The 26,543-nt window shown below is 41.6% G+C and overlaps 1 protein-coding gene across 4 annotated transcripts in view; it reads right to left on the bottom strand.

Moving 5' to 3' along the window:
• STON2 (stonin 2) overlaps window positions 1-26,543 on the bottom strand; it is a 147,941-nt gene that overhangs the window by 79,707 nt on the left and 41,691 nt on the right. For all 4 annotated transcript variants that reach the window (XM_034642805.1, XM_034642804.1, XM_011223760.3 and 1 more), the window contains exon 4: window positions 10,483-10,680. In XM_034642805.1, the coding sequence (XP_034498696.1) occupies window positions 10,483-10,680 (198 nt within the window). The remainder of the gene's footprint in view (window positions 1-10,482; window positions 10,681-26,543) is intronic.

Below are 26,543 nucleotides of genomic sequence, written 5' to 3' on the forward strand. Positions count from 1 at the left end.
CCCCGACTTCAGGACCAGGAAAAGAGTTGTGTGATCTAAAACACATTAGCTTGGGAGACAAGAGACTTTCCGTGGTCATGTCTGGTGTCAAAATTAGTAAGGAAAAAACAAAAACAAAAAAAGGTTCCTTGGATCTGAGGGGCCTTGCATCTCCACTGGCTCCTCCGCTCTTTTTCATGAGCGAATTGAACCCTCAAGAAAGAGGATCCATTGTTTAATTCAAGAAAAATTTAAAAAAAGAAAAGAAAAAGAAGATGAAACATTCAGAAAGGAATGAAATGAAAAAGAGCCAGTTGTGCCTGGCCAATCTCTTTTTAAGTAATCCAAAGGGGGGCAACCTGATTAAGCATCAGTTAAGCATCTGATTTGGTTTTGCTCAGGTCATGAGATCGAGCCCTACATTGGGCCCTGCGGTCAGAGCACAGTCGGCTTGAGGTTCTCTCTCCCTCTCCCTCTGCAATCCCCCTCAACCACTTGCTCGTTAAAAGAAAGAAATAAATATCTTAAAAATAATAATAATAATTCAAATGGTGGGTGAGGGACAAGGAATTATGAGGCTTGGCTCTGCTGCTAATACTTGGGCCTTGACTTCTTCCCCCATAAAATGAAGACCCTGAAGTAATGTCTTACATGAAGTAATCTCTTAAATTCTAACTGTAAAGGTCTGTGATAGTTAAAGAATCCAAACCAATTATTATGAGCCTCAACCAAATACAAAGACATCTATTTCCAGAAAGCTTCAGGAATAATGACAACGAACACTTGAAAGGGCACGGCATACCAGCCTCTGTCGTCTGGGCACTCTATGTCCACTGGTATTTTGTTGTGCTCGAGTTAGCATTTGATCACCTGAAAAAAGCAGAGCTCATAATTCTTTTTGAAGCCCAACTTTGCTGGGTGTAGAGGGATTTGCACAAGAGCTTTAGTGAGCAATTTCAAATCTCCTTTCAATCAGTGACGTTTATCACTCATCAGGGAAGCTACTTGAAGTGTGAGGTAACATCCTTAATGGGCGAATTTGATGACATACATTTAAAATATTCTGTAAAAGAATTCAAAATTATGACCTGATAAACTCACTTCTACTTTCCTAAGTTCTCTTTCTAGATAGGTGTACCTGGGACCAATGTGTCTGAAGCCAAGCTTTTCTTCTTTTCTGAGGTCAGAGGCAAGGATATCCTACAGATGCAATTGGACAAAGAGAGATGAAACTAAAAACCGGACATCTCCTTAGTTCCAGGCCTTTGTGCTGGAGCCCAGACTGTTGGGACAACCCAAGAATGAAAATATCATTGTTGCCCTCAAGGACCTGACTCCAGTAGGAAGATGAAAGAACCATGCCACCAAAACATTAGAGGTGGAACAGGGACCATGAACTCCAGCTCCTGGAAGAACTCCCTCTGGGTAGCTCACTCTGGAATGCCCAGTCTTTAGGACCATACAAGGCACAAAGTAAGGACTTTGCATGAGAAAACCTCACTTGAATTTCATCTTAAACAATCAGTAGGACTTTGTTACATGGGAACAAAAGGAGTTATCAGGGTAAAAAGCAAGAGTAAGTAGAGACTTAGAAATGGAACATTTTGAAGCCTAATGGGAGAAACAGTATGACTGGGATTCCGTCTGTTCTAAATACTAAATGTTTCTTGAATCTGTTCAGTTTCCTGTAACTTAATCCAGTTGCCTAGTCCAGGCCACCATATACGTTACCTGGATTACCACAGCATATTAAACCTACCAGTAATACAATCAATAACTACCATGCTTTCCAAGGAGCAATGAAATAACTGATCCTTTGTGATGTGTGTCGTAACTCTAACGTACTATGGAAACACCTGTGATTTCTGTTGATGATTAAGTGGGCAGTATTGCTAATACCAATGGGGTTTGTTTCCTACATCCATAATCAATGGAAATGCTCATTCACTAACCTCCCTAGAGGTGAGAGACAATAAAGACCTATCATCCAAATTCATGGACCCTCTGCATTCTACATGGTTGTGAATACCCAGTTTTGCTCACCTCTGTGGAACAGAAAGGACACAACATCTTAAACTCAGCCCTATAAGACTGGGTGAGCTGCAGAGTGTTGACAAGCCTGGGGTGAATCCCAATTTTGTCACTTAACTAATGTGTCGTTCTGGGGCTGGTGTCCTCATCTATAAAAGGAGGATCATAAAACCAAAAAGAACAGCACAGGAGGTGATCAATAAAAGGCATTTCAGCTGTCACCTCCTCTTTAGGATTACCGCTTTGGCACCTCTACAAGGGACTTGCAGAATCTCTGGCTGGAGGCCACAGGCTGTTAATTAAATGGTCGCACAATATCTAGTTTAGAACACAGCATCTTTTTTAAAGATTTTATTTATTTATTTGAGAGAGAGGGTGCATGCACGAGTGGGGGAAGAGGTAGAGGGACAGGGAGAAGCAGACTCCCGTTTGAGCCAAGAGCCAGGACCCCGGGATCATGCCCTGAACTGAAGGCAGACGCTTAACTGACTGAGCCACCCAGGCGCCCCTGGAACACAGCATCTTACGCTCTGCCTCCCTTTCTCAGATTTCACTCCACACAGTTGGTTCAACAGCCACAAGAACCCATTTCGCCACCACAGAAAAGCCTTCCCCATCTCACCGTCTCTGAAGTGTCTGAGATGGTGAGCAGGGAAGGGACATGCAGAAAGTGTAAGGTAGGCGAGACTCTGAGACTCCCAACTTAGGGAGCACCCCCCTTCCCACCATAGCCACATACAGTCACGTGCATGGATTTTTAAAAAACATTCAAAAGGTTATAATAATCCCGCAAAACAGAACAGGAAAAACAAAATGAATGGAGACTACTGGAGAGTTGCCTAACATTTGAAAACATGAGAAAAGAGGTCTCCTTCCACACTAGATGCTCCTATTCTCTTTTCATTCCTTCCCATCATGAAGCCACATTTCAATTTGGCAAACACCTTTAGGCCTCAGTAACTGGAGAACAGGTTTGGGAAGAAGGGTCTTACAGCCCTACATCAGAATAGTTCATTTCTTCCACAAAGATCCCCTGTATAATTTCAATGTGCCAGGCAGCGTGCTGAGAATATAAAGTGAACATTATGTGGTTCCTGCTTCCAAGAAGGCCTCGGTCCAGTGGGACCCCTAAACGAGTCACGGGTGTCCAACGAGATGAGCGTATAAGGCAGGTTTGTACTTAGCTCCCTGGGAACACACAGGAGGCAGGAGCAGGTCTGCGGAAGGCTCTCCATGACCACTTCCCCAGCTCACTGGGTCATAAACACCGCCTCTCACCGTACCAGGCACCAGGCAGGTGAGCCGAGAAGAGAGCGGGGCTGAATCCCAACACTACTCTTTTAAGTTGTATGGCTTTAGCCAAACCGTTTAATCTCTTTAGCTATTGTCTTTGCATCCATAAATTGCGGTAGCAATATCTACTTTTTTAAGATTGTGAGGACTGAATGAGATAATGTGTGTGTGTGTGTAGCACATTCCTGTCACATAACAGTTATTCTATAAATAGAAACTATTTGAAATTATGTATGATGGGCGCCTGGGTGGCTCAGTAGGTTAAGCATCTGCCTTTGGCTCAGGTCATGATCCCAGGGTCCTGGGATGGAGTCCCATGTTGGGCTCCCTGCTCAGCAGGGAGTCCGCTTCTCCCTCTGCCCCTTCCCTCTGCTCATGCTCTCTCTCTCTCTCAAGATAAATAAATAAAATCTTTAAAAAAATTAAAATTATGTATGAAAATCCTTTTTTAAAAAATTATTTGAGAGAGAGAGCATAAGCAGGGGCAGGTCCAGAGGGAGAAGGACAGGCAAAGAATATCAAGCAGACTCCAGGCTGAGTGTGGAGGCCAACTCGGGGCTCGATCTCATGACCCTGAGATCACGACCTGAGCCGAAACCAAGAGTTCAACGCTTAACTGACTGAACCACCCAGGCACCCCTTTATGAAAATCCTTTTAATGGCAAAAAAACCTGTTCTCAGATTATCAGTTCTTTGTAGGAGTCCTGGGATATAACTTACTCATTTTTGTATCTGTAACAACTGGTAAAATGCCAGTTTTACTCAACAAACATTCGTGTTTCTGAAAAACTTTTGAACCTCTCTGGAGAAACTTCCAAGAAACCAGTCATTAGAGGGGTTTCTTTTGTTTGTTTTTCAGCACTGATTAAAATACAAAATGCACAACTTAATGGAGACAAGAATATCAAGGATCCTGGGGCACCCTAAATACAGAAATGAGGCCAAATTTATATATATTAACGAAAGACAAAAAGGATGTAATTTGTTCTACTGTTCTTTGATTTTGAGGAGGAGACTACTGTTCAGGAAGACTACAAATATTGCTGAAATTTGTAGCTAGGCAAAAGAATTTTAAAAACACATTAACTTCATTTTTGTTTTCCAAGAAAATATATTCAAGGTAAAAAAAAAAAAAAGGTCATGAAATACGAATGTGTCTTGAGAACAAGAAACCCCCTATGACCCCATCATGCACAATGATAATTACTGTTTACTGGGAATCTGGGCCCCCCAGTCCTGTCTAATGCTCTAACCAGCTGCAGCAGGACTAGGAGAAAACTGACAACAGAGAAACATGTCACACCCTATAAGGAGTCATGCAGCCCTGATGATGCTCTCCCACCATCCTTAACTAAAAACAACCAGAGAAACGTTTTGAGCATCTAAAAAGTTCTTGTCACAAAAATTGAGGTCTCAAGTCCATAGTTTTCTACCTAGTATAAACTTTTGCTTCTGAGGAAAAAGAAAAAAAAAAAGTCCAAAATCCCTGGGGATATCCTACTGCTCTGGCAGAATTCCACTGTGATCAGGTCAATGCAAATGAAGCAAGAACATACGATCTACATTTGTTTTAAAAGCCACGAGGGTTTAAGTACAAAGAAAGTCTGACAAAATGTAGTAGTCTTGGGTCTGCTGAATCTAGAATTTTAAAAAAAGGCCAAGAGGTGTAGCAGAGCATGAGACACAGCAGGGCTCATTTTGTAAATCTAGACCAATTCATCGAAATATTTGTTTCTGGTTTCTCTGGTTTCCCAACACTTTAGCAGTGGCACAAACCTCCAAGTCAAATCTGCCAATGTGTATGTATGTTTGGATTTCTGAACATTGAGATCTAACCAGGGAGGCAGTATGGGCTAATGGAAGGCTAAATGTGTTTTCATAAGCATATAAATATATGTGTGTATGGGTACACACAGAAATTATGTGCATATATGTATACATCGAAGTTACACATATACACACTACATACAATTTCAGAACTTCTGAAAGTCTCTAATAATCTAATACTCCTGTGAAACTCCATCAGAGGGGGCCCAGCATGACCTAACATACTGGCCCCTGGCACCTCGGTTTTTCTTGAACTGCCACATGGGATACACTTGGGGGGAATGCTGGACTCTTAAATGCAAATGGGACACAGATGTCTGGGATGCAGACGACTCTCCCCCCGCCGAGGTCTCCCTCTTTTCATTCAAGGATCCATTCAACGGACAGTTATTAACACCTGCTATGTGCTTCATCCAGGCTTGATGCAAACTGAGCATTCTAATCCTGCACTTGAACTCTCCACTTACCCTGTATATCAAAGAAAATCAAAATGGAAGTCCATCACTTAACAACAGCATGTGCTCCTGCAAACATTTCTGTGTTTTCTCTTTCCTGCTTGCCACCAACTTCCAAAGACTTATTTTTATTCCCCCGACACTATTCCTGTTTATCATCCCGTGTAAAACTATTGGTGTTACAGAGCGAGGCTGCCTGGTGAAGATGACAGGGTGTGCCTGTCATCCAGGGAAAGGGGGCCCCCGGGGAGGCAGGGGGTGAGAGAGGAAACAAGTGTTATTAAAGATCTTGCCTGTTCCCAGTTCTCCTGCCATTTGCTCTGGAGAGCTGAATCCCAGAGCAGATATCAACGTGCCCGCCCGCTCTGCCCGTGCCCTGTGATGTAACCAAGGTGAGGGGATTTGTTTGCCTTCCTCCTCCTAATTACCCCCTTGGTGAGAAAATGAGAAGAAAGTGCAGGTTGATCACAGAGTCTCGCCCTCCCACAAGTATGCTGGGGATGGGATCGCCAAACCCCTGCAGAAGCCCTTCTGCAGATGACGGGAGGAGTCCGTGGCTTGCTGCGGCCCAGCAGCGAGCAATGGGGCCAAGGTAAACAGGCTGGGCCCAGGCCCCTGTAACCCTCTGCACACAGGAGATGAATCACAGAGCTTCTGCCCCAGCTGCAGGCTCGCACAGGGAGCTCCCGATGGAGGCTGCAATTCTTCCCGCTCTACCTCCTTCTGCAATGCTAAAAGGCATGCGGCAGGGGCAGATAAATACCTAAAGTCTCCCCAAGGCAGCTCCTCCCCAGGACCCTCAAGCCCTTGGTACAGAAAGTAACTCCCCGAACTTCCCGCAGCACCTCTCTGCACGTCCCCATGGCTCACTCCTGAAGACCGCAAAACCCTTCTCAGGTCTCATCCCACCACGCGTACGGTTTACCGTCCCCTTTGGGGTAGTATTATCCTTATTTCCCATGTCAAAGGGACACGAGGCCAGAGCTGTGAAATTTAATATAGATGCTTCTCAAAAAATAGGTAAAAATTGTCTTTCAATGGGGCACCTGGGTGGCTCAGTCATTAAGCATCTGCCTTCGGCTCAGGGCGTGATCCCGGAGTTCTGGGATCGAGCCCCGCTTCAGGATCCTCCACTGGGAGCCTGCTTCTTCCTCTCCCACTCCCCCTGCTTGTGTTCCTTCTCTCGCTGGCTGTCTCTCTCTGTCAAATAAATAAATAAAATCTTAAAAAAAAAAAATTCCTGCTACACTCTGCAGTGCATAAAGGAGCTCCACACATACCGTGTCGCCCGGCCTGGGCAGGGACACTCGGCCCCACTTCATGGACGAGGAACGGCAGCTCCAGGGAGAGGACGTGCCCAGCAACAGACCAGAGTCTGCTCCCGACCCTCATGAAGATTTAGTTTACCCTCACTGAACCACCCGGCCTCCCAGTAGAGCCTTCCAAGAGGTTGACCACTGGCACGGACCTGGTGCCAGGTGGTGGACAGGTAGTCACCTGACTGGGGGGCTTTCCAGTGTGTCTGGATTTCTTCAAAGCTCTCAAAAGCTCAAATGAAAGCATTTATAAATTCCCTACTACTGAAGTAGAAAGATAAATGGCACAGGTTCAGAAATATCTGGTCATTCTCCTAAACCTTGTTCTTCCTTATCCAGGATGAGTTAAAGGCTTTTCAAAGCTGAAGTCCACCTTGACTACACAGGTCAGGCTGTTCAAAAAGAGGCTCCCAGGTTTCTATGTCTGGGGCTGCATCCAAACACTGTCCATACAGCCTGGGCCAGTCACGGCCTCTCACTTTTCCAGGGCCCCAAGGCACGCTGCTTGCCACTTGTGGGCCTGGAAGAGCAGGTGGAGGTGAGGTGGGAAGGAGATGGAGGCACTCCCCTGTGCCAACCTGGGCCCTTGGCTGATTACTAAAGAGTGAGGAGACTTCTTTTCAACGTGGAGTGTCCAGAAACTTGTTTACATAACACAACACCGCAGGCAAACAGCAGTTATCCAGAAGCACTCATATCTGTTAAGGGAACATGAACTTTTTCCTCAGACGCCACCTACTACACATCTTATTTAAAAACCTTTTGATTCTATTTCTGTCAAAAATATACCCCATGGTTGGGGCACCTGGGTGACTCAGTCAGTTAAGCATCCACCTCTCGGATTCGGCTCAGGTCCTGAGCTCATACGTTGTGAGATCGAGCCCCACATGGGGCTCCTCATTCAGCAGGGAGTCTGCTGGGAGATTCTCTCCCTCTGCCCCTTCCCCCACTCGTGTGTGCACACGCTCTCTCTCAAATAAATAAATCTTTTTTAAAAATTGAAAAAAATAAACCCCATGGCAAAGTACGTGTGTCTGTACAGAAGGTCCGGAAGGCAAGACAGCGAAAAGATAAACACAATGACTCTGGGGCAGGGCCGGGTTTGGGAATCATGGTAAAAGGCTTTGGAATGTTGGTTGAAATCCAGCGTCGTCCATTTCTTAGTGGTACTGTCTCAGACAAGCATCTTCACCTTCCAGACTCAGGATCAACTAGGAAATGGGGAGAAAGATATCTGCCCTGCAGGACTGTTGTCAAGGCCCAAGATGATACACGTCATATACCAGCACACAGCACTGACTCGGGAAGTGGGGCTATGATTTATTATTACTTCTGTAACAAAGGATGGTTGCCAAAAGGCCGTACCTCTAGCCTCCCGTAGCTGCAGAAACTGTCCCCCGCTGAAGGAGGGAACTAAGAGCATCACTCCTCATTCTACTGTCCTAGTTTGGCCTTTGCTTCTCCAGAGTGACCCTAGACTACAGGCTACTGAGCTCCCGGTAGAGATTAAAGCGTGTGGGCTAGTCTGCATTTGCTTCACCTGCACGCTCACCCCAAATCCATTCCCCCCCCTTCTCCAGCAGATCTACGGCCTGTGGGCTGACCTCTGTGGGCTGCCCTCTGACTTCCAGCTGGGCTCTGCCAGGGGGAAGCCCCAGCACAAGAGCTGGGCATTTACTCTGCCCTCACTCCCCACTCCACCAACTCTCTGGAGGTGGCTCTGTCCTTCCTACACCCACAGCACCTGTCAGGCAGTCCCTCTGCCACGATTCTAGCTCTTGCTGCCTCTGTGAGCAGTCCTTTCATTAAACCCTCTCCAGATAAACCTTTTTTGAGGATGCCATTTGCCTCCTGCCAGGACCTTGACCAGAACAATGAGGGAAGAGGTTCTCTCAGTGGGAACTGTAATACTGTTAATGTGCCTTCAGAAAAGCGAGACACTGAAAATAATTATAAGCTGTGGAGACAGATTAATCATGTCCAGCTCAGAGTAGGACTCTGATTTTCATCACTGGAACCTCTAGGAATTGAAGCAATTTTCATCTGAGTAGAGAGGTCACCGGAAAAAAACAGCCTGAGCCTAGAGATCCTAACTTTGCCACGGTAGGGAGCCCACCTCCCCCTCTCTAAAGCTATAAGAACCCAGGGCAGGAGAGGGAAGAAACCAAGTCCATGCTGATCACTTCTGTGTCTGGCATCACGTAAGCTGTCTTACATAAACTGTCTCACTTGGAACGGACAACAACAAGGTAAGTAGGACTATTAACTCCACTTTTCAGGTGAGGAAATGGAGTCATAAAGATATTAATGACCTTGACCAAGGTCACAAAGCTAGTAAATGGAAGGAGGAGGATCTGAGCTGTCTAACCCGAGCCTGCGTGCTCCTCATGGGAAGGCTGGGAAAGGCAGCTGAGAGCAAGGAGCCGCGAAGAGTGGGGCGGCATACAGCCTCTTCCCAACCGCCTCAGCTTCTGATGGTGCCTTTCCACCACGAAAGGCTCCTCACAGTGGAGACGGGTTGTAGGGACACATTTCAGCCACTGACAGTGATCATCAGCCACAGAGATTAACCAGAATGGAGAGTGTATGATAACAAAATGCTCTAAGGGTCTGTGGCTTGTGAAGAGAGACTGTGATAAACTAGGATTCTTTGCAGTATTATCAAATACCAATCCAAATCCTGTCTGAATCCTTTAGTCTGCAAGAAATCTCTCTCTCTATGTGTAGACCCCTCCAATAACACACAGCATAGAGACAAACGTTACCTAAATTTGAAAAATGATCCAGAGACAAATTCCTAAACAATGTTTTTGAGAAAGAAAAACAAATACTGTTGGACACACCTGGCAAATTCATCCACAGAGGAATTATCGGTAACTCTACCACTTTCAAAGGAAAATAATCCCTTGGACCAAATAAAAGAAACACCAAGAACACAATACATCTATCCTATGCCATCCTAAATCTAACCCAAGTACAGTGCTTGTTAACAGGCCCTTATTCTACCTGCAAAGCCAGGCAGCATCCTTCTCACACCTACTAGAAATTTAATAAATGAGACCATGGGATGTTACAGACTGGCGTATAGCTCGATTCAAGCACAACAGAATAAACATAACCACAAAATTATTTGTAGTCTGGACACAGTGGCTGAGTCCGGATTCTCATTCTGCTTCACATAGCATTTGCTTTTTCTCTGCTTAAGTCTACTTCCCTCTTGATGAAAAGGGAAGGTGCACAGGTGAGTGGATGAAAGATTCAGCCTTGTGCATATTACATATGGTTCGGTCATCCAAGGAGAAAATAAACTGACAAGAAACAGTACTTGTACTGAATAGTAGAAAACAGCACATTAAGATATAATGTCACATGGTTTCCCAGTATTAACACTCTGCCAACCAATCCACCAGTCTGTGTACGTGTTTTCTCCTAATGCAATTTTGAACCACTCTATTCTAGCTTTTTGACGGGATGACTGCTACACTGAACCCATTCTGCAAACAAAGCTGGCTGGAGAGATTTTAGGACCGGCCAAAGGTCACTGAAAGTGCTATGCATAAGCCCTCTGGGCTCCATCTTACCAGTCGAGTCAGCCTGAGAAGCCTTGCCACTCATCTGCTCCTCGGCACCGATGAGCTGCAGGTCTGTGTACGAGGGATCAAAACTAGGACTACTGGTGTCTTCAGAACGTGTGGTCCAGCTGCTCTCGGAGGTCAGAGGGCATCTCCTCAGGGAGTCGAAGGAAGGGCACGTCCAGCAGGGCATGGTCAATGGTAGGGCTGGGGACAGACCAAAAACCAAAAGCGTACAATATAAATAGTTGTGCTGTTTGTCTTTAGTGCTTGTCTTACTTGATGGTGCTCAGATCCTATGAAATCTTGACAGCCAGACACGGCAAGGAAATGATGGAAATATCACTTATGATAGACGGGGGGAAATGACCGAGAGCCCCAGGTGAGTCAGTATCAAAACCAGTACCACAAAGAAGGGGGTCTCATGACTCTCATATTGAAGAAAATCTCACTAAAGAAAAGTACTGATTTTCAGCTCTACCTCTATTTCTGAACAGAGATTTCAGCTTCATCCAACCCAAAACTTCATGAATCCTACAGTTTCACCCTTACCCTGCCTCCATTCTTAGTGGCATGCCAACAATCTCAAGAAAACTCACCAAATTACACTGCAAAATCAGAGCGAGGTTAGGTTAAGGGATAAGAGAAGATAGGTGAATATGTATGTATTCGCCTAAGAATGTGATATGCCTCTGCTTGAGCCTGACTGTAACTGGAGAGTCTGCAGACCATTACATATACAAATTGAGATTTCCTGGGGCTGCTGATCTGTAATACAATGAAGGAGAACTTCCAGGGGGAGATGCACAGGGCTTGACTTTCTCTCCTGAGCCCTGAGCACCAAATCCAGCCTTTCAAAACCACTTCAGGAAGTTTCTTTTCTTTAAATGAAATTTTCTAATGTGAATAACCTACCACATGGTTTCTCCATGGCATTACACGAGGGTCTTACTACAAATTTAGTGATAAGTACTAAACACAAGTGCCAGAAGGAGCATGGATGGGGAAGAAAGAACAAAAGAGAAAGAACTAGCATTTCTTGAGTCCTCATGAAATGCCAGGCATTTTTACAAATGTTACCTCATTTCACCTCCAATCCTGAGAGACAGGCAGTGGTCTTATTTGACACAAGGGAAAACTGACGCAAGAGAGGTTAAATAGCTTGTTCAAGAAGGGTCAGTTCTCTGGGGCGCCTGAGTGGCTCAGTCGGTTGAATGGCCAACTTCTGCTTGGGTCATGATCTCGCGGTCATCGGATTGAGCGTGTGTGGGCTCTGTGCTCGGTGCAGAGTCTGCTTGTCCTTCTCCCTCTGCTCCTCCCCCTCCCTCAAAAATAAATAAAAGAAGTAGAATCTTAAAAAAGGGGTGGGAGGTTAGTTCTCCTAGCTAGAGATTCAAAATTACAGAGTTGACTTAAGAGAAATTTGGGTTAAGAGAAAATTGGGAAAGGGGCACCTGGGTGGCACAGCGGTTAAGCGTCTGCCTTCGGCTCAGGCCGTGATCCCGGCGTTATGGGATCGAGCCCCACATCAGGCTCTTCCGCTATGAACCTGATTCTTCCTCTCCCACTCCCCCTGCTTGTGTTCCCTCTCTCGCTGGCTGTCTCTATCTCTGTCGAATAAATAAAATCTTTAAAAAAAGAGAGAGAGAAAATTGGGAAAAAAGAATAAAGAGCAATATATGTGACACGGAACAAATATGAAACCACAGAGAATTTTCATTCTGTATTCTCTTAGACATTTACAAGACATGTAGGTCTTCTCTGTCTGGAATGCTATGGCTCACCCCTGCTTTTTCCTTAAAAATGTTACCCTTTCAGTAAGGTATTCCTGAGCTGTTCTCTCCAAAGATGCAAAGTCCCTTCTCTGCTTCATTTCTCCTTAGCATTATCACCATTTAATGTACTACATATCCAGTGCCTTCCCTACTAGAAGTTAAGCTCCTTGGTGGGAAGGCAGGGATTTTGGTAAATTTTGCTTACTTCTGCACCCCCGTTCCTAGAATAATGCCTGGTGTGAATAGGTATTCAATGAATATTTATTGGTTATGTCAACAGAAGCACCCGAAATCACTCATAACAGTCTGTGCTAAGTATATACTGTTAAAACTACATTTGTACCTATAAAACTCAAAAGGCTAAAGAAGAAAAAATAAACAACCAAAAAGCCAAAAGCAAAGCTGAACTTGTAAAGGCTTTTTATAGGACTGCTATTTCCTATGGTATCATGGGTTAGACACTTTAAACTACTGGGGAAACAAAATTAAAATATTAGGCAAAATGTAATAACATTATTTAAAATACATTACAGGGTGAGCAAGAAAGCAACGAATTGTCAGAGGCCAAGTTCAACTTAGTGCCCAAAATGGTAAACAGCACACAACCTGATTTTCATACCCTGAGGCTTTGAACAAATGGGAGACTCTTGAGTTTGAGTTTTTAAAAATGTCTTGTGAAGAAGGTAAAAGGAGGAAAAACCTATGGCTAACTCAAGATGGGAAATCTACCAGAAGATGTGATGCATGAAGCTTGAATTCCCAAAGGAATCCGTTCAAGGGTAAATTAGGAATAAGTCCCACCCCCCCTGATAAGAATGGCAAAGAAAATTGTCTGCCTTAAGTCTGGGTGCAGGGTAGAGAAAAGAAATCTCCTGAGAATTTATAACTATAGGCTGTCCCACATAGGGGCTTGCAGCTAAAACTACTTGTGTGGTCTGAAAACCTTCCAGTCTGAGAACATAGTTGAAGTATTTCCAGGTTGGTAGTGGCCTCAGGCACCTGGGAAAAGCAAATAGTAAGCCTTTCTGGAGGAAGATACCTCAAAGCCAGCCTTCCCAGATAGAATGTTCCTCAGTTCCACATGGAAAAATTAAATAAATAAATAAATAAATAAATAAACAAACAAACAAACAAATAAATAAATAAATTCATGAAATACATAAGAAATCAAGTTACCATAAACACAAACCAGAGAGCCTCTAAGGGGGGGGAGGAACAGAATCAGACCTGCAAAGAATTCAGACACTAGAATTATTAAGCAGGAAATGTAAGTATGTTTACTATGCTTAAGGAAACAAGAAGAAAAGAAAATGAAAATATTAGAAAAGAACATACAGAACTGAAAAAGAACTAAATGAGCTTCTGGAGAAGAAAAATACTACTGTAAATACAAAATTGTCCAGATGGCATAGAACAACAGAGAGGAAAACATGAAACACAGATTAAAACACACGGGAGCGGTGCCTGGCTGGCTCAGCGCATAGAGTGTGTGACTCTGGATCTCAGAGTTCTAAGTTTGAGCCCCATGTTGAGTGTAGAGCTTACTTAAAATTAAAATCTTTAAAACACATGGGAGACAGAGTGAGAAGGTCTTGTAGGTATCTATATAACCTGAGTTCCTAAGGAGAAGAGTGAGAGAATGAGAGGCAATATTTAAAAACAAAACAAAACACCAACTGAGAACTTCCCAGAATTTATGAAAGATTTTATTTGTCAAATTAGAAATCCCATGGTATCTCAAGCAGAGTAACAAAAGATAACTACACAGGTAGACATCAAAACTATACAAGACCAAAGACAAAGAGAAGATCTTAAATAAGATTACTTTCAAAGGAACGATGATTAGACTGACTACCACCTTCTCAATAAGAGAAGCCAATACACACTTCAATGAGCTGACAGAAAATAATTGTCAAATAGGATTATGTACTCAGTAAGGAGATCTTCAGAGGTCAGGGAACAATAAAGACAATTTAGACAAACAAAAATGTAATTAATCTGAAAGAAGGATGAGAAAAAGAAACATATGATTACAGGAATAAACTATACCAGTGCTTGATAATAAACGTAAATGGACTAAAAGTTCCCGCTAAAAGAAAAAGACTATCAGGCTGAAAAACCAAATGAAATCCAATATTCTGTTCACAAAAGACACATCTAAAATACAAATATTTGTCAATGATGAAAGTAAAGGGATGAGAAAGTCATACATGACAAAATATTAATGAAAAGAACCTGATATATTGTAGCCTATAGACTATAAAGTAAAAAGCAGTACTAAAAGGGCCACAATAAAATTATATGTTTTAATTCATCAGATATATGATAATTCTAAATTGGTATATATTTAATAACTTCGTCTCAAAATTATTAATACAAAACTAACAGAACTGCAGAAAGCAAGAAATGTCCATTATCATAGTGGGAGATTTTTAAATACACTTCTCTCGGTAACTGATAGATCACAAGCAGGCAGAAAAATCAGCAAGGAAACAGAAGACATAAACAACAAAATGAACAAGCTGATCTAATGGTCATACACAGACCAACAGATGAAGAATACTATTCTCATAACCCACACCTAGAACTCTTATGGCAAGTGACCACATGCTATGTCATAAAGCCGATTTTAACAAAAAACAAAAACTGGTATCAAACAGACCATGAACACTGATTACAATACAATGAAGTTTCTAGTTATCCAAATCACTTATCTAGCTATAATTAGCATCTATTTATCTAAACTAGATAGAAGACAATTTGAAAAATCTAGAAACTAAAAAACATACTTTTAAATGATTTGTTAGTCAAAGAAATATTAATGAATATTAGAAAATATTCAGAACCAAACAATAATGAAAATAGTGTATGTGAAAATTTTAAGAATGCAAGTAAGCAGTACTATCAGGAACAGTTGTATTGCTTATATTAAAAAAGAACTGAAATTTAATACAATAAGCTTCTGACTTATTGAGTTACAAAAGGAGCTGCAAAATAAAATAAAGAATATTAAAAAGGAAATAGTAAACCTAAAAGCATAAGTTATTGAAATTAAAAAGCACATAGCTAAAAAGTTCTTTAAGAAGACTATGTAATAGTCAAGAAAAAATCAAGAAAAGAGGGCACAAATAACCTTAAGAATGAAAAAAGGCACATAATTACAAATGCTATATACATTTAGAAGGCAATGAGGAGAAACAATGAATGTCTTTACACCAATACATTTGAAAAAAAGATAACACTGTAGACATTCTAAGAAATTATAACTTCAAAACTGATTCAAGAAGAAAGTTAAAAACCTGACTTGTCCAATAATCATCAAATAAAGTTAATCAATATATAAATTATCATAAGAAAATGTCAGGCCAGGTGGTTTCACTGAAAAGTTCTATCAAACTTTAAAGAAAAAAAAATTTCAATCTTTCAGAGTACAAAAAAGAGAGAGCACTCAACTTATGTTATGAGCTTAGCATTTCAACACCAAAACCTGACAAAGTGTATCTGATTTTTACTTATATTCTCCAAAATGAGAATTACAGGTCAACCCCAATCATGGACATAGATACAAGAATCCCAAATAAATTATTATCAAAGAGAATCCTTAGACTGATGAAAAGGAGAATAACATCATGACTAAAATGAATTTATCCAGTGAATGCAAGGTTGGTTTAACACAGTATTTCTCAACTTTTTCTCATCACTGCCCCACTGACATTTTTTCCCCAATCATCCTCTCCCTTGACATTCCTCCTCCCCAGCAGAATATCATGACCAGGAAATTGATATTAATACAATCTACCAATCTCACTCATATTTCCCCAGTTTTACATGTACTTAGGTATGTAATATTTAGTTCTATGTCATGTTATCAGTGTGTAGGTTGTGTATTTACCATCACAGTCAGGATGCAGAACAGTTCCATCACCACAAGGAATGTTGACCTTTTATATTCATTTCTACCTCTTCCCCTCATGCCCTGTTCCTAACCTAGGGCAACCACTAATTTGTTTTTCATTTCTATAATTTTGTCATTTCAAGAATGCTATATAAATGGAAGCATGCAGTATGTGACCTTTTAGGATTGGCTGTTATTATTCATCATAATGCCTCTGAGATTCATTCAAGATGCTGAATGTATCAATACTTCATTCCTTTAGATTGCTGAGTACTGTTCCACGGTATGGACTAACCACAGGTAGTTTAACCATTCACCTGTCATAGAACATCTGGGCTGTTTCTGGTTCTTAGCTATTGTGAACAAAGGTGCTTTGAATATTCACATATGGTTTTTGTATAGGTTTTTGTATGAACGTAGGTTTCCACTTCTCTGGGATAAATGCCCCAGAGTACAACTGCTAGGTCATACAATGGATCATTCATGTATTGTTGGTGAGAATGTAAATCCTAACAATGACTTTGGAAAATAGTTTGACAGTTCCTCATAAAACTAAACATGCAATTAATTTCTCTGCATCTTCACTAGCATTTAGTATTACCACTATTTTTAAGTCATCTAATATGTGTGTAGTGATAACTCATTTTATTTGCATTTCCCTTTTGGTAATGATATTGAACCTATTTCCAGGTGCTTATTTGCCATCTGTATATCCTTTTCAGTTTAACATATGTTTCTGTCTGTTGCTCATTTTCTAATTAGATTGCTTGCTTTTTTTTACTGTTGAGTTTTGAGGTTTCTTTATATATTCTAGATATCAGTCCTTTGTTGGATAATGTAGTTTGCAAATATATTCTCCCAGTCTATAACTTCTTTCTTTATCCTCTTAACGGGGTCTTTTATAAAGCAAAACTTTCAATTTTGATGAGGTCCAGTTTATCAATTCCCTTTTAAATTTTAATAGACAGATATATTGTATATCTATCATGTACTGTATATATAACTAAGCTGTACACATAAAAAGATTTCTTTGCCCCCCAAGAACTTTTTTAGCCCCACTGGAGGTAATATCACCCTGTTGATAATGTGTGGGTTAACATTATTAAATTAATGTAATTAACCATAATAATACATTAAAGGATTAAAGACCATATTTTTATCATAATACATATAGGGAAAGCACTGAATAAATTTTAGTATTTATTCATGTTAATTTTTGGCAGACTAGAAACAGAAGAAGTTCCCTAGACATAGTAGAGCTAACCCCAAAACTCTATGGCAAACACTATGCACTGCTGGAGAGCTTTCCCTTGGAGATCCTGATCCAGATGACAGGTGCCCACTACTCCCACTTCTATGCAACATCCTATGTGTGGTCAGAACCTTCACAGTAGGCAGGAAATAAAAAGGAGTGAAAAAATAAAACTTATTCTTTGCAGATATTTTTATACAGGAAATAACCAGAAAACCCTAAGAAATTAGCAAATTAATAATTTTAGCAGAGTACTTGTGTTTTTAAAAATATACAGAAATAACTGCATTTCTGAATATTAACAAGAAATATGTAGAAAATTAAAACAAGATAGCATTTATAACAGCAACAAAAAAAATCAAGCATATATCATAATAAATCTAACAAAAGATGCACAAGTCCTCAGAGGAGATACTTCTAAAGTTTATTAACAGATTGTACAGAAGATCTAAATTAGTGGAGAGATATAATTAGGGTTTTAAAAAGTTAATGTTGTAAAGATGTTAATTCTCCCCAAATCGGTTTACAGATTTACTTCATTCTCAAAATCCTTGCACATTTTTTCCTCATATTAATAAGCAGAATCACACTATTTAGATATGAACAAAGCAGAATTTTAATAATATATGTTAAAATGAATAAAATAATAGAAATAATAGTAAAACACTATATAGAAAAAAAATGAAATTAAACTCCTACTTCACACCAAATGGAAAATTCAATTCTAGGTGGACTGAATGTCAAAGCATAAAAGGCTCCACAAGAAATATTTTAGCGGTACCTGGTTGGCACAGCCAGTGAAGTCCAACTCTTGGTTTCTGCTCAGGTCATAATCTCAGGGTCATGAAATCAAGCTCTGCATTGAACTCCAAGCTCAGGGTGGAGTCTGCTTGAAACTCTCTCTACCTCTCCTTCTGCCCCTCTCCCGCATGCTCATGTGTGTTCTCGCGCTCTCAAATAAATACATAAATCTTTTTATTCATTTGAGAGGGAGAGGGAGAGGGAGAGAGCACAAGCAGAGGGTGGGGCAGAGGGAGAGGGAGAAGTAGGATCCCCGCTGAGCTGGGAGCCCGATGTGGGGCTCGATCCCAGGACCTTGAGATCATGACCTGAGCCAAAGGCAGGTACTTAACCATCTGAGTCAGCCAGGCATCCCTAAATACATAAATTTAAGAAAAAAGAAAAAAGAAAAGAAATATTTTAGAAGACATATACCACACACGCTCATGACTTCAGGGTAGAGAAAGATTTCCTTTACTGAGACACAGAAAGCACTAAGCATAAAAACAAACAAATTTCATACCATTAATATTAAGAACTTCTTTTTACAAAAGGAACTATAAAGAGAGTGAAAAGACTATCCACTTTATCCTACATCCATGTGTAGGAAATACTGCCATATATCATAACCACAAGGAACTCCTAGAAATCAGCAAGAAAAAGGGAGAGACCCCAACAAGAATACATCTGAATAGGACTTTTATGAAAGAAAAAAAAAATCCAAATGGAAAAAAAAAAGCTTAGTCTCACCAATAGAAAAAAATATTTAAGGGGAGCCTGGGTAGCGCAGGCGTTAAGCGTCTGCCTTTGGCTCAGGGCGTGATCCCAGCATTCTGGGATCGAGTCCCACATCAGGCTCCTCCGCTGGGAGCCTGCTTCTTCCTCTCCCACTCCCCCTGCTTGTTTCCCTCTCTCTCTGGCTGTCTCTCTGTCACATAAATAAATAAAATCTTAAAAAAAAAAAAAAAGAAAAAATATTTAAAAAAAGAAAATATGACAATCTCAATGCAGACAAGGAAGTGGTGACTCAGCATCTTTTATACATGGTTGACAGAGTAAACTAGAACCATCTTAGAAAATGGCTTGGTGTTATCTACAGCCCAGCAAGTCCCCTCTGATTCTTACATGAGAGAACCACTTGTACTTGGTCTCTAGATTGTATGTTTAGAATTTCTCATAGGAAGGAAAAAAAAAATGCTCATAGAAACATATTCTTAAGTGCCAAAAGTAGAAACAAGGCAAATACTGGACAGTAATAGAATGGATAACTGAATCGTGCTATATTAGTATAATGGAATACACAGCAATAAAAACTAAAGGAACTATAGCTGCAGGTGACATGGAAAAATGTCATAAATAATGTCGTGTTAAAGGAGCAAGCTACAAAATAATACATTCAGTATTATTCCATTTATATAAAGTTCAAAAAGAGGTGAAATTAAATTATATCATTCTTGATACATGTATAGGCAGGAAAGCTGTTAAGAAAAACAATGTAGTTTGTATCACAAACTCCAGGAGGTTAATGATACAGGGGGGAGGAACAGGATGTCTGATATGATCAGCGGGGAAACATGGGGGCTTCTGGGTGATGACAATATTCTATTTAGTAAACTGGGTGATGGGGTTGTACTGTTGTTCTTTCTCATTTAATATACACTTTAACTATGTTGCTTCATATTTATTCAATAGGTAATAAAGCTTATTAAAACCACATATCAAGAGATACTGAGAAAGAAAGCTATTTTAATTATTTGTATTTTCACACTGGTGTTTTACATTTGTTTAGGATAACACTTCAGTATTTCCCTGAAAGAGTAACTAGAAATAATGCAGCTGGGAGAGGCAAAGTCCCTACATCTCAAAAGCACTGTTCTTATTTGGTCAATACTCTTTATTTATCTATCAGCTTAGAAATCTTAGATGAGGGACGCCTGGGTGACTCAGTCAGTGAAGCGTCTGCCTTTGTCCAGGTCATGATCCCAGGGTCCTGCATGGGGCTCCTTGCTCAGTGGGGAACTAGCTTCTCCCTCTGCCTGCCACTCCCCCTGCTTGTGCTCTAACAAATAAATAAAAATTTAAAAAGATCTTTAAAAAGAAAAGAAATCTTAGATGAATAACTTTATTTAGGTTCTGAAGTGAATGTCCTCAGGCCACAAGAGGAGTTGAGCTGTTGAGAGGAAGTATGGAGCCTAGGGCTGACTCTCCTCCCAGGGGGCCAGGCCTTGGACACCTGGGCCAGAGGGCAGCAGATTGCTGACACCAGGGCTCTTCACAGCCACATCCATCCAGCAAAGAATACAGTAAAAAAAGATAGAAATCTGCGACCCCTCCCTTCCTAAGAGGTTAGGTGCCAGGACCCTGGATCCAGACTGTCTGCCTCATTCTATGCCCAGTCTTGCAACCTGAGGCAAGTTACTTAACCTATCTGTTCTGCTGTAAAGGTTTCACCTGCAAAAATGGGGCTGACAACTGTACCCACTTCACAGGGGGATTAGGTGGATACTGGCCAAGCACTTGGAAAAGTGCCTGCACAAAGACGCACTGAAAAAGGGTCAAGTGGGTTATTACTTCCAGACCTAAACTTATGTCCAAATCTACCTGAAATCTCCACGTAGGTCTCCAGCCTTACCTACCTGAAACTAAGCTCCCAGTAGCCCCTCCACACCAGTTCCTTCATCCTTCTACGTGCTCAGAACAAACCCTTTGAGCCACCCTTGATTCCTCTCACATTTGGTCCATCACAACTTCTCCGAGTCCTCCCTTCAAAATACATCTGGAATCCAATCACTTCCCACCATCTCCAAGCTACCACCTTGGCCCACGACACTGCTCAGTGACCCAGACTCCTGGACAAAGCTGTAGACAAATCTGCATGACAACGTGACATCTTCTTGAGCACAGCTCCGTCCCTCATTATTCTTTCTTGTCTAACCTCACCCTTAAGTACACCCTTGGGGCCTAACGTCCTCAATCAGCACGGGAGAAATGACTGTGACACAGCACTACTCTCAAACGTTCCCCCTGGGGTGGTCCACCCGGACTCCTCCCCAGCCTCAAGGGCTACAAAAGCAGGTCTTATGGGAGGTGGGGTCATAGAGATCTATTCAGCTTGCAGCTGCCCAAGACATGCTTCTGTCCCTAAGTCCCTTTAATAAACCATTTCTTGTCAAGGTGGACCTGTTGGCCTTTCTTGCTGGCCTTTGTGCTCCTGTGGCCATTGGAGGTTATTTTTGCATATCCCTCTTTCATGGAACAACCATCCCTTCTGGATGGTTCCGGAGGCCTCCCACCGGGTCATCCTGCTTCCCCAAGTGTCCTCCTCCTCTCAGTCTGTTCTCAACAGAGCAACCACACAGCTTTCACAGCATTACCTGTTGGAATCAAAGCAGACCTTACCACATCACTGCTCAAAATCCTCCCATGGCTTCCCCCCTCTTCCACAGTGAACGCCAAGGTCTTCCCTGTACCCTCGAAGCACTTCGTGGTCTGAGTCCTCATGAACTCTCTGCCTCATCCCCTTCTCTTCTCCCCATGTCACCCCACTCCAGTCGCATACCATCAACAAGGACACTGCACCCTCTCAGAGGCTCATCATTTGCAGTTCCATTCACCTGGACAGCTCCTTCCCCAATTTCTGCAAGGCTCACTCCTTGCTTCCCCCATGCCTTCACTGAAAAGTTACTGCTCAGAAACTCACTCCCTGATCATATGTAAAATTTCACATCCTCCCTCACTCCACTCTCTTTCTTTCCCTCATGTTTCTTTCCCTCCTGCTAACCATACTGTTTAACACTTACACTGTATCTGCATCTTTATTGTGTTTCTGGTATGGCTCCTCCAGCAGAAAAGTATGCTCCGTGGGGCCAGAATATTACACTATATCCCCAGTGCCCTGCACAGTGAGAATTCAAAGCACCATTGCTTGAACGAATAATAAACTGGCAAGCTGTCAGCTAAAACAATTAATACAGCAAATAAAATATTTTCTTTTTATCCTTTGGTATCCTAGACTAAAACTTAAATGCTTACATACATTTTGATGCCATAGCCTTTATTTATACTTTGATGTCTACTCACTAGGGCTATATTATTTTTCCAATGCTATAAACATGCCCACCCATTAATATAAAATAGATCTAATTGCATTCTTCATTTGTGGCTTCCCTGCTAGCTCATAGTTGGCAATACCAAGAAGCCGTCCCAGGACTGGTTCAGAGGAGCTCTTGCTTACCCCAGAAGGCTTCAATGGTAACAGACTGCCCAACCGTTAGGTAACCACCACGTGGAGAACAGGGACTTTGGCCAATTTTCTCATAATTGCATCCCAGCACCTAAATATCTTTTGCATGAATGAACTAGTTAATTAATGCATGCCTGGCATTTTATTGCATTTTGTGTCCCACGCTGAGGGTGAGATAGGCCACAGAGAACCCCTGGGTAAGCTACCACATTCTGGAAAAGGAGAATATTGGAGTTTTGATAAAATACTTTAAAGTATCTTTTAGATAAATGGAAGAAGTCATTTTCCAGAGATCCTCTCTCCTGCCCAAATGGCATGATAGTGGCTTCAAACATGACAAAAATATAATGGACAGTTATAATTGTGCTTTTTAAGCATCTCCCGGGGGAAATATGTGTCTGTATAAGTATCATAATTATGTTATGCGTATAGTATACATACATGTATATAAGCACGTTATGCACATATACTGTGTGTGTATATGTATGTATATCTGTGTGCTACGTATACTCACGTGTGTGTGCACTGTGTGTAAATCAAAACTGATGATAACTGATAAGCAAAGGGCACAATGGGGAAAAGGTCAGCCTACTTTCTTTGCCTACTTTGTGAAAAAATAATAACAATTCACTGGACTGAGGACGCCATGCCTCAGGTTCTAACTAACAGCTCATGTGCCCCATAAATGGGAGTCAGTCATTCTGCGGGATGTTTCATATACATCTTTCATCTTTCATTCATTAATCCAACAAATACTGAGTGAGTACCTAGGGAGTTCCATGCTCCATATTCTGGGATAGAGAGTGAATGAGATAGACGACGTCTCTCTCCTCTAGTGGGGAACACAGACAATAAACAAACAAACATAACTTAATTTCAGGTAGAAACATGGGCTGTAAAGACATTTAATGCAGGAAAAAGCTAGAGAGTGGGGGCAGAGGGACATGATGCTTGAGCAGAGCTCTGAGTGAAAATGTAGGGAGAGGTCTGGGGGCCAAGGAAACAGCAAGAGCAGAAATGAGCTTGTCAGGAACAGCAGGAGAGGTAGTGATTAGAGCAGAGTGGTGGTGCCCAGTGGAGAGGGGCAGAGGGCATCAGGCCCCAAGGAAGAAGGGCCTTGTTAGAATCCATTCCTCAGTACACCACTGTCTAAGATGGATTCCGGAAAGGTCATTAATTACTCTTAAAAGCAGAGAACAATTCAAGGTATTAAATGAAAATAAAACGTCCTCTGTTGAAGAGGGAAATACATATGCATGCCAAATACAATGGGCCTTGGCTACATATTCACCAAATGGCTGGAATCTTATTCCACTCCCACCCGCAGTAGCCAGAATAAAAAGTATAATAGAAATTAACCACTGGGCCAGTCTTCTTCAGGATTAAGTCTCTCAGCTGTCACCCCTGCCTCCCTCTTAAATGGCTGACATCATCTCTGGTCTTCCCCCAAACAAGCGGCTCTTTCTCTGGTCCCAGATAATTAGCTTCCCCAGACACAATGGGAAGGCCTTAGCCCAAGCTTTTGGGGAAGACATTTGAAGCACAAGGGAATATTAGTGTTTTGCTTGGGCTGTGGAACAAATGTTCCGGAAATGAAATTTTTTTTTATATTTGTAATTATGCACATCCTGCAGCATCTGCATAATGGGTCCAATTCAGCCTTGGCCTTGCCGCAAAATTGCAACGTCTGTGGAGGAAGGTCAGCGCATAACACGATGAGTGAACAGGAAGCTTCATGCTGAAAATAGTGCCACAATTTCTTTCTTTTAATTTTGGGAATGAACTTTGCTCTTTCAAGTCAATTTATCTGCATGCATTTGCAAACATATTCTAAGCACACACATACACTTGTGAAATGCATATATATATATGCATTTTATATATATATATAAAATCAGCCTTTGCTCTGAGAGGATCTTTATAAAGATTTTAGGTGATATATAAGCTGACTGCTACATTCTTCCTGGTACATGGTGGAATTTTAAAACAGAGGAGACAAAATACTAAATTAGGAAAACGTTTTGCCACCAGAGAAACTCAGAAACACTACTTCTAAGGGACCCAATGTGAACAAAATACCGCCAGGGGTTAGGCTCATTTTCAAAACTATTTCTTTAGAGAACAACATACAGATTCAATTTTGATTTGAACAGATTCACCAGAAGTTTAGTGGGTCGTTTTTTTGTTGTTGTTGTTGTTTTTCTTGTTTGTTTTAACACTTTGGATCTGCTGTGTTCTGCTGCTGTTCTCAGGTGTAGCAGAATATCTATCCATTAAGATTCAGGGTTCAGCAAATAAGTTTTCAGTTAAATTTCTTGACCTTTTTTCAGTGGGTAACCCAGTTCAATTACATGGCATTTTCAGACTAAAATGTGAGCAGTATTCTTGTGGCTACTTTAACTCTTAAGTATTGGGCCGTTAAGGTTTTAATAAAAACCTTTATTTTAAAGAGAATATCTATCAACATGGCCTGAGCCAAAGTGCTCTTGTTAAGTCAGAGAGATATGAATCCCACACATGGCCTCCATCAAATTTCAGATAGAGGTTTTAATGGAGGGACCCATATTGACAAAGGGGGCATGATTTATATGTTCCCTATTCCTAACATCCTCAGGACAAAGAATTGATGACAGTAGTCTTTCTGATAGATGTGGTTGCAAAAAGGCTTTGTCCCTCCATTGACTCATCTTATTCTTTTTTTTCTGAGAGAGATGATGTGTCTCCTTTTTCCCAGACCAACCATGATGGCACTTCTTCATTTCAAATCCTGAACTAGTTGAAATCCAAAACAAAGTTGTCCCCTGATGGACTTAAAGCATTTCTGGAGGTGTCATTCCCACCACCTGTGGCTCCTCGGTATCCAGTCAACCCTGGTATGCTTCAGTGCAGGATAAAATCAGTAGCCAGGTCACCAAGGTGGGGAGGAACAACTCTCTGGCTTACATAAGTTCCCCAGCGCAGCTTCCGACAATTATATGCCACAAAAATAAGAGATTTACCACTAATGACAGTCTCTTTGTCCCTTACTCCACTGTGCCTTCAGCCTCCTTGCATTTTAATTTGGGCAAACAGTACAATCCCATTCCAGGCTGAAATCCAACACTCCCTTGGTTTTATTCGTAGGTAGGTGGCACAGCTTAAAAGACAAATCCTTTGGGGTTTTTTTGTTTGTTTGTTTGTTTTGCTCTTCTTCTGCCAGAAAAACTGTGAACAGTGCAGGAATGGGAACTGAGGGAAAAGGAGTAACCCACATAACGTTTCTCCACCTAACGACCCCATGTGTGCACACATGTGCTGTCTTTCACAACTTCTTGCCAGCCTGGGTGTGAGGGTACAGACCAGCTGGCTGAGTAAGGCTCCACTGTTTGCTTCCCAAAATCCAGACTAGGAATAGCTTTATTCCATTCCATTTATCCTCCTTCTTATCCTCCCTCTTTCTTTTAGGTCAAGACCATGATCATCTCATTAAAAAATTTCCACAAAGAGGCTGCATGGGATGGGGCTGAAGGGGTTCAAAGCAGGTCTCCTCACAAAGTCCCACTTTGGCATGTGGATTATTTTGAGCTGAAGGCAGCTGAGACCCTGTGGGCTGGAGAGAAACTTTTGCCCCTCCTTTTACTACCTAGAAGAATCTAAATGGAGTATCTTTCCCAGAATAAGGATAATTACCAGAGATAAATTTTATCTGAGTGACCCATCCACATGGCAGGGCAAGCATCTAATTCTCAAACATTCTGTTCTTCTTACTGTCCTGTGAATCGGCCTCCTCCCCTTTGAAGCCTCAGTCCCCTCCCCCATTCCTTAGCTCAGGATAGCATATATACCTCATTTTACCTGCCTAGGAACCTCTTGTGTATGTGGGGTTCCCACAGTACAAAATTATATTTTATTTTCTCCTATGAATCTGTCTCATGTCAATTGAAGTCTTAGACCAGCCAGAAGAAACTTTGAAAGGTAGAGGAAACTTTCCTTCTCCCAAGTCCAAAATGCACATTTTCCCCTTTCTCCTGACACAGAGATATCTGACCAGAAAGTGCTAGGCATGTAACAGAAACACACAAGACATGGGGATAAAATGGGAAGAAACAAAGAAACTGTAGCTACATTATAGGGACAAGAACTGGT

This window comes from Ailuropoda melanoleuca, chromosome 14 (genome assembly GCF_002007445.2).
Source record: "Ailuropoda melanoleuca isolate Jingjing chromosome 14, ASM200744v2, whole genome shotgun sequence".
In the NCBI taxonomy this organism is placed as follows: domain Eukaryota; kingdom Metazoa; phylum Chordata; class Mammalia; order Carnivora; family Ursidae; genus Ailuropoda; species Ailuropoda melanoleuca.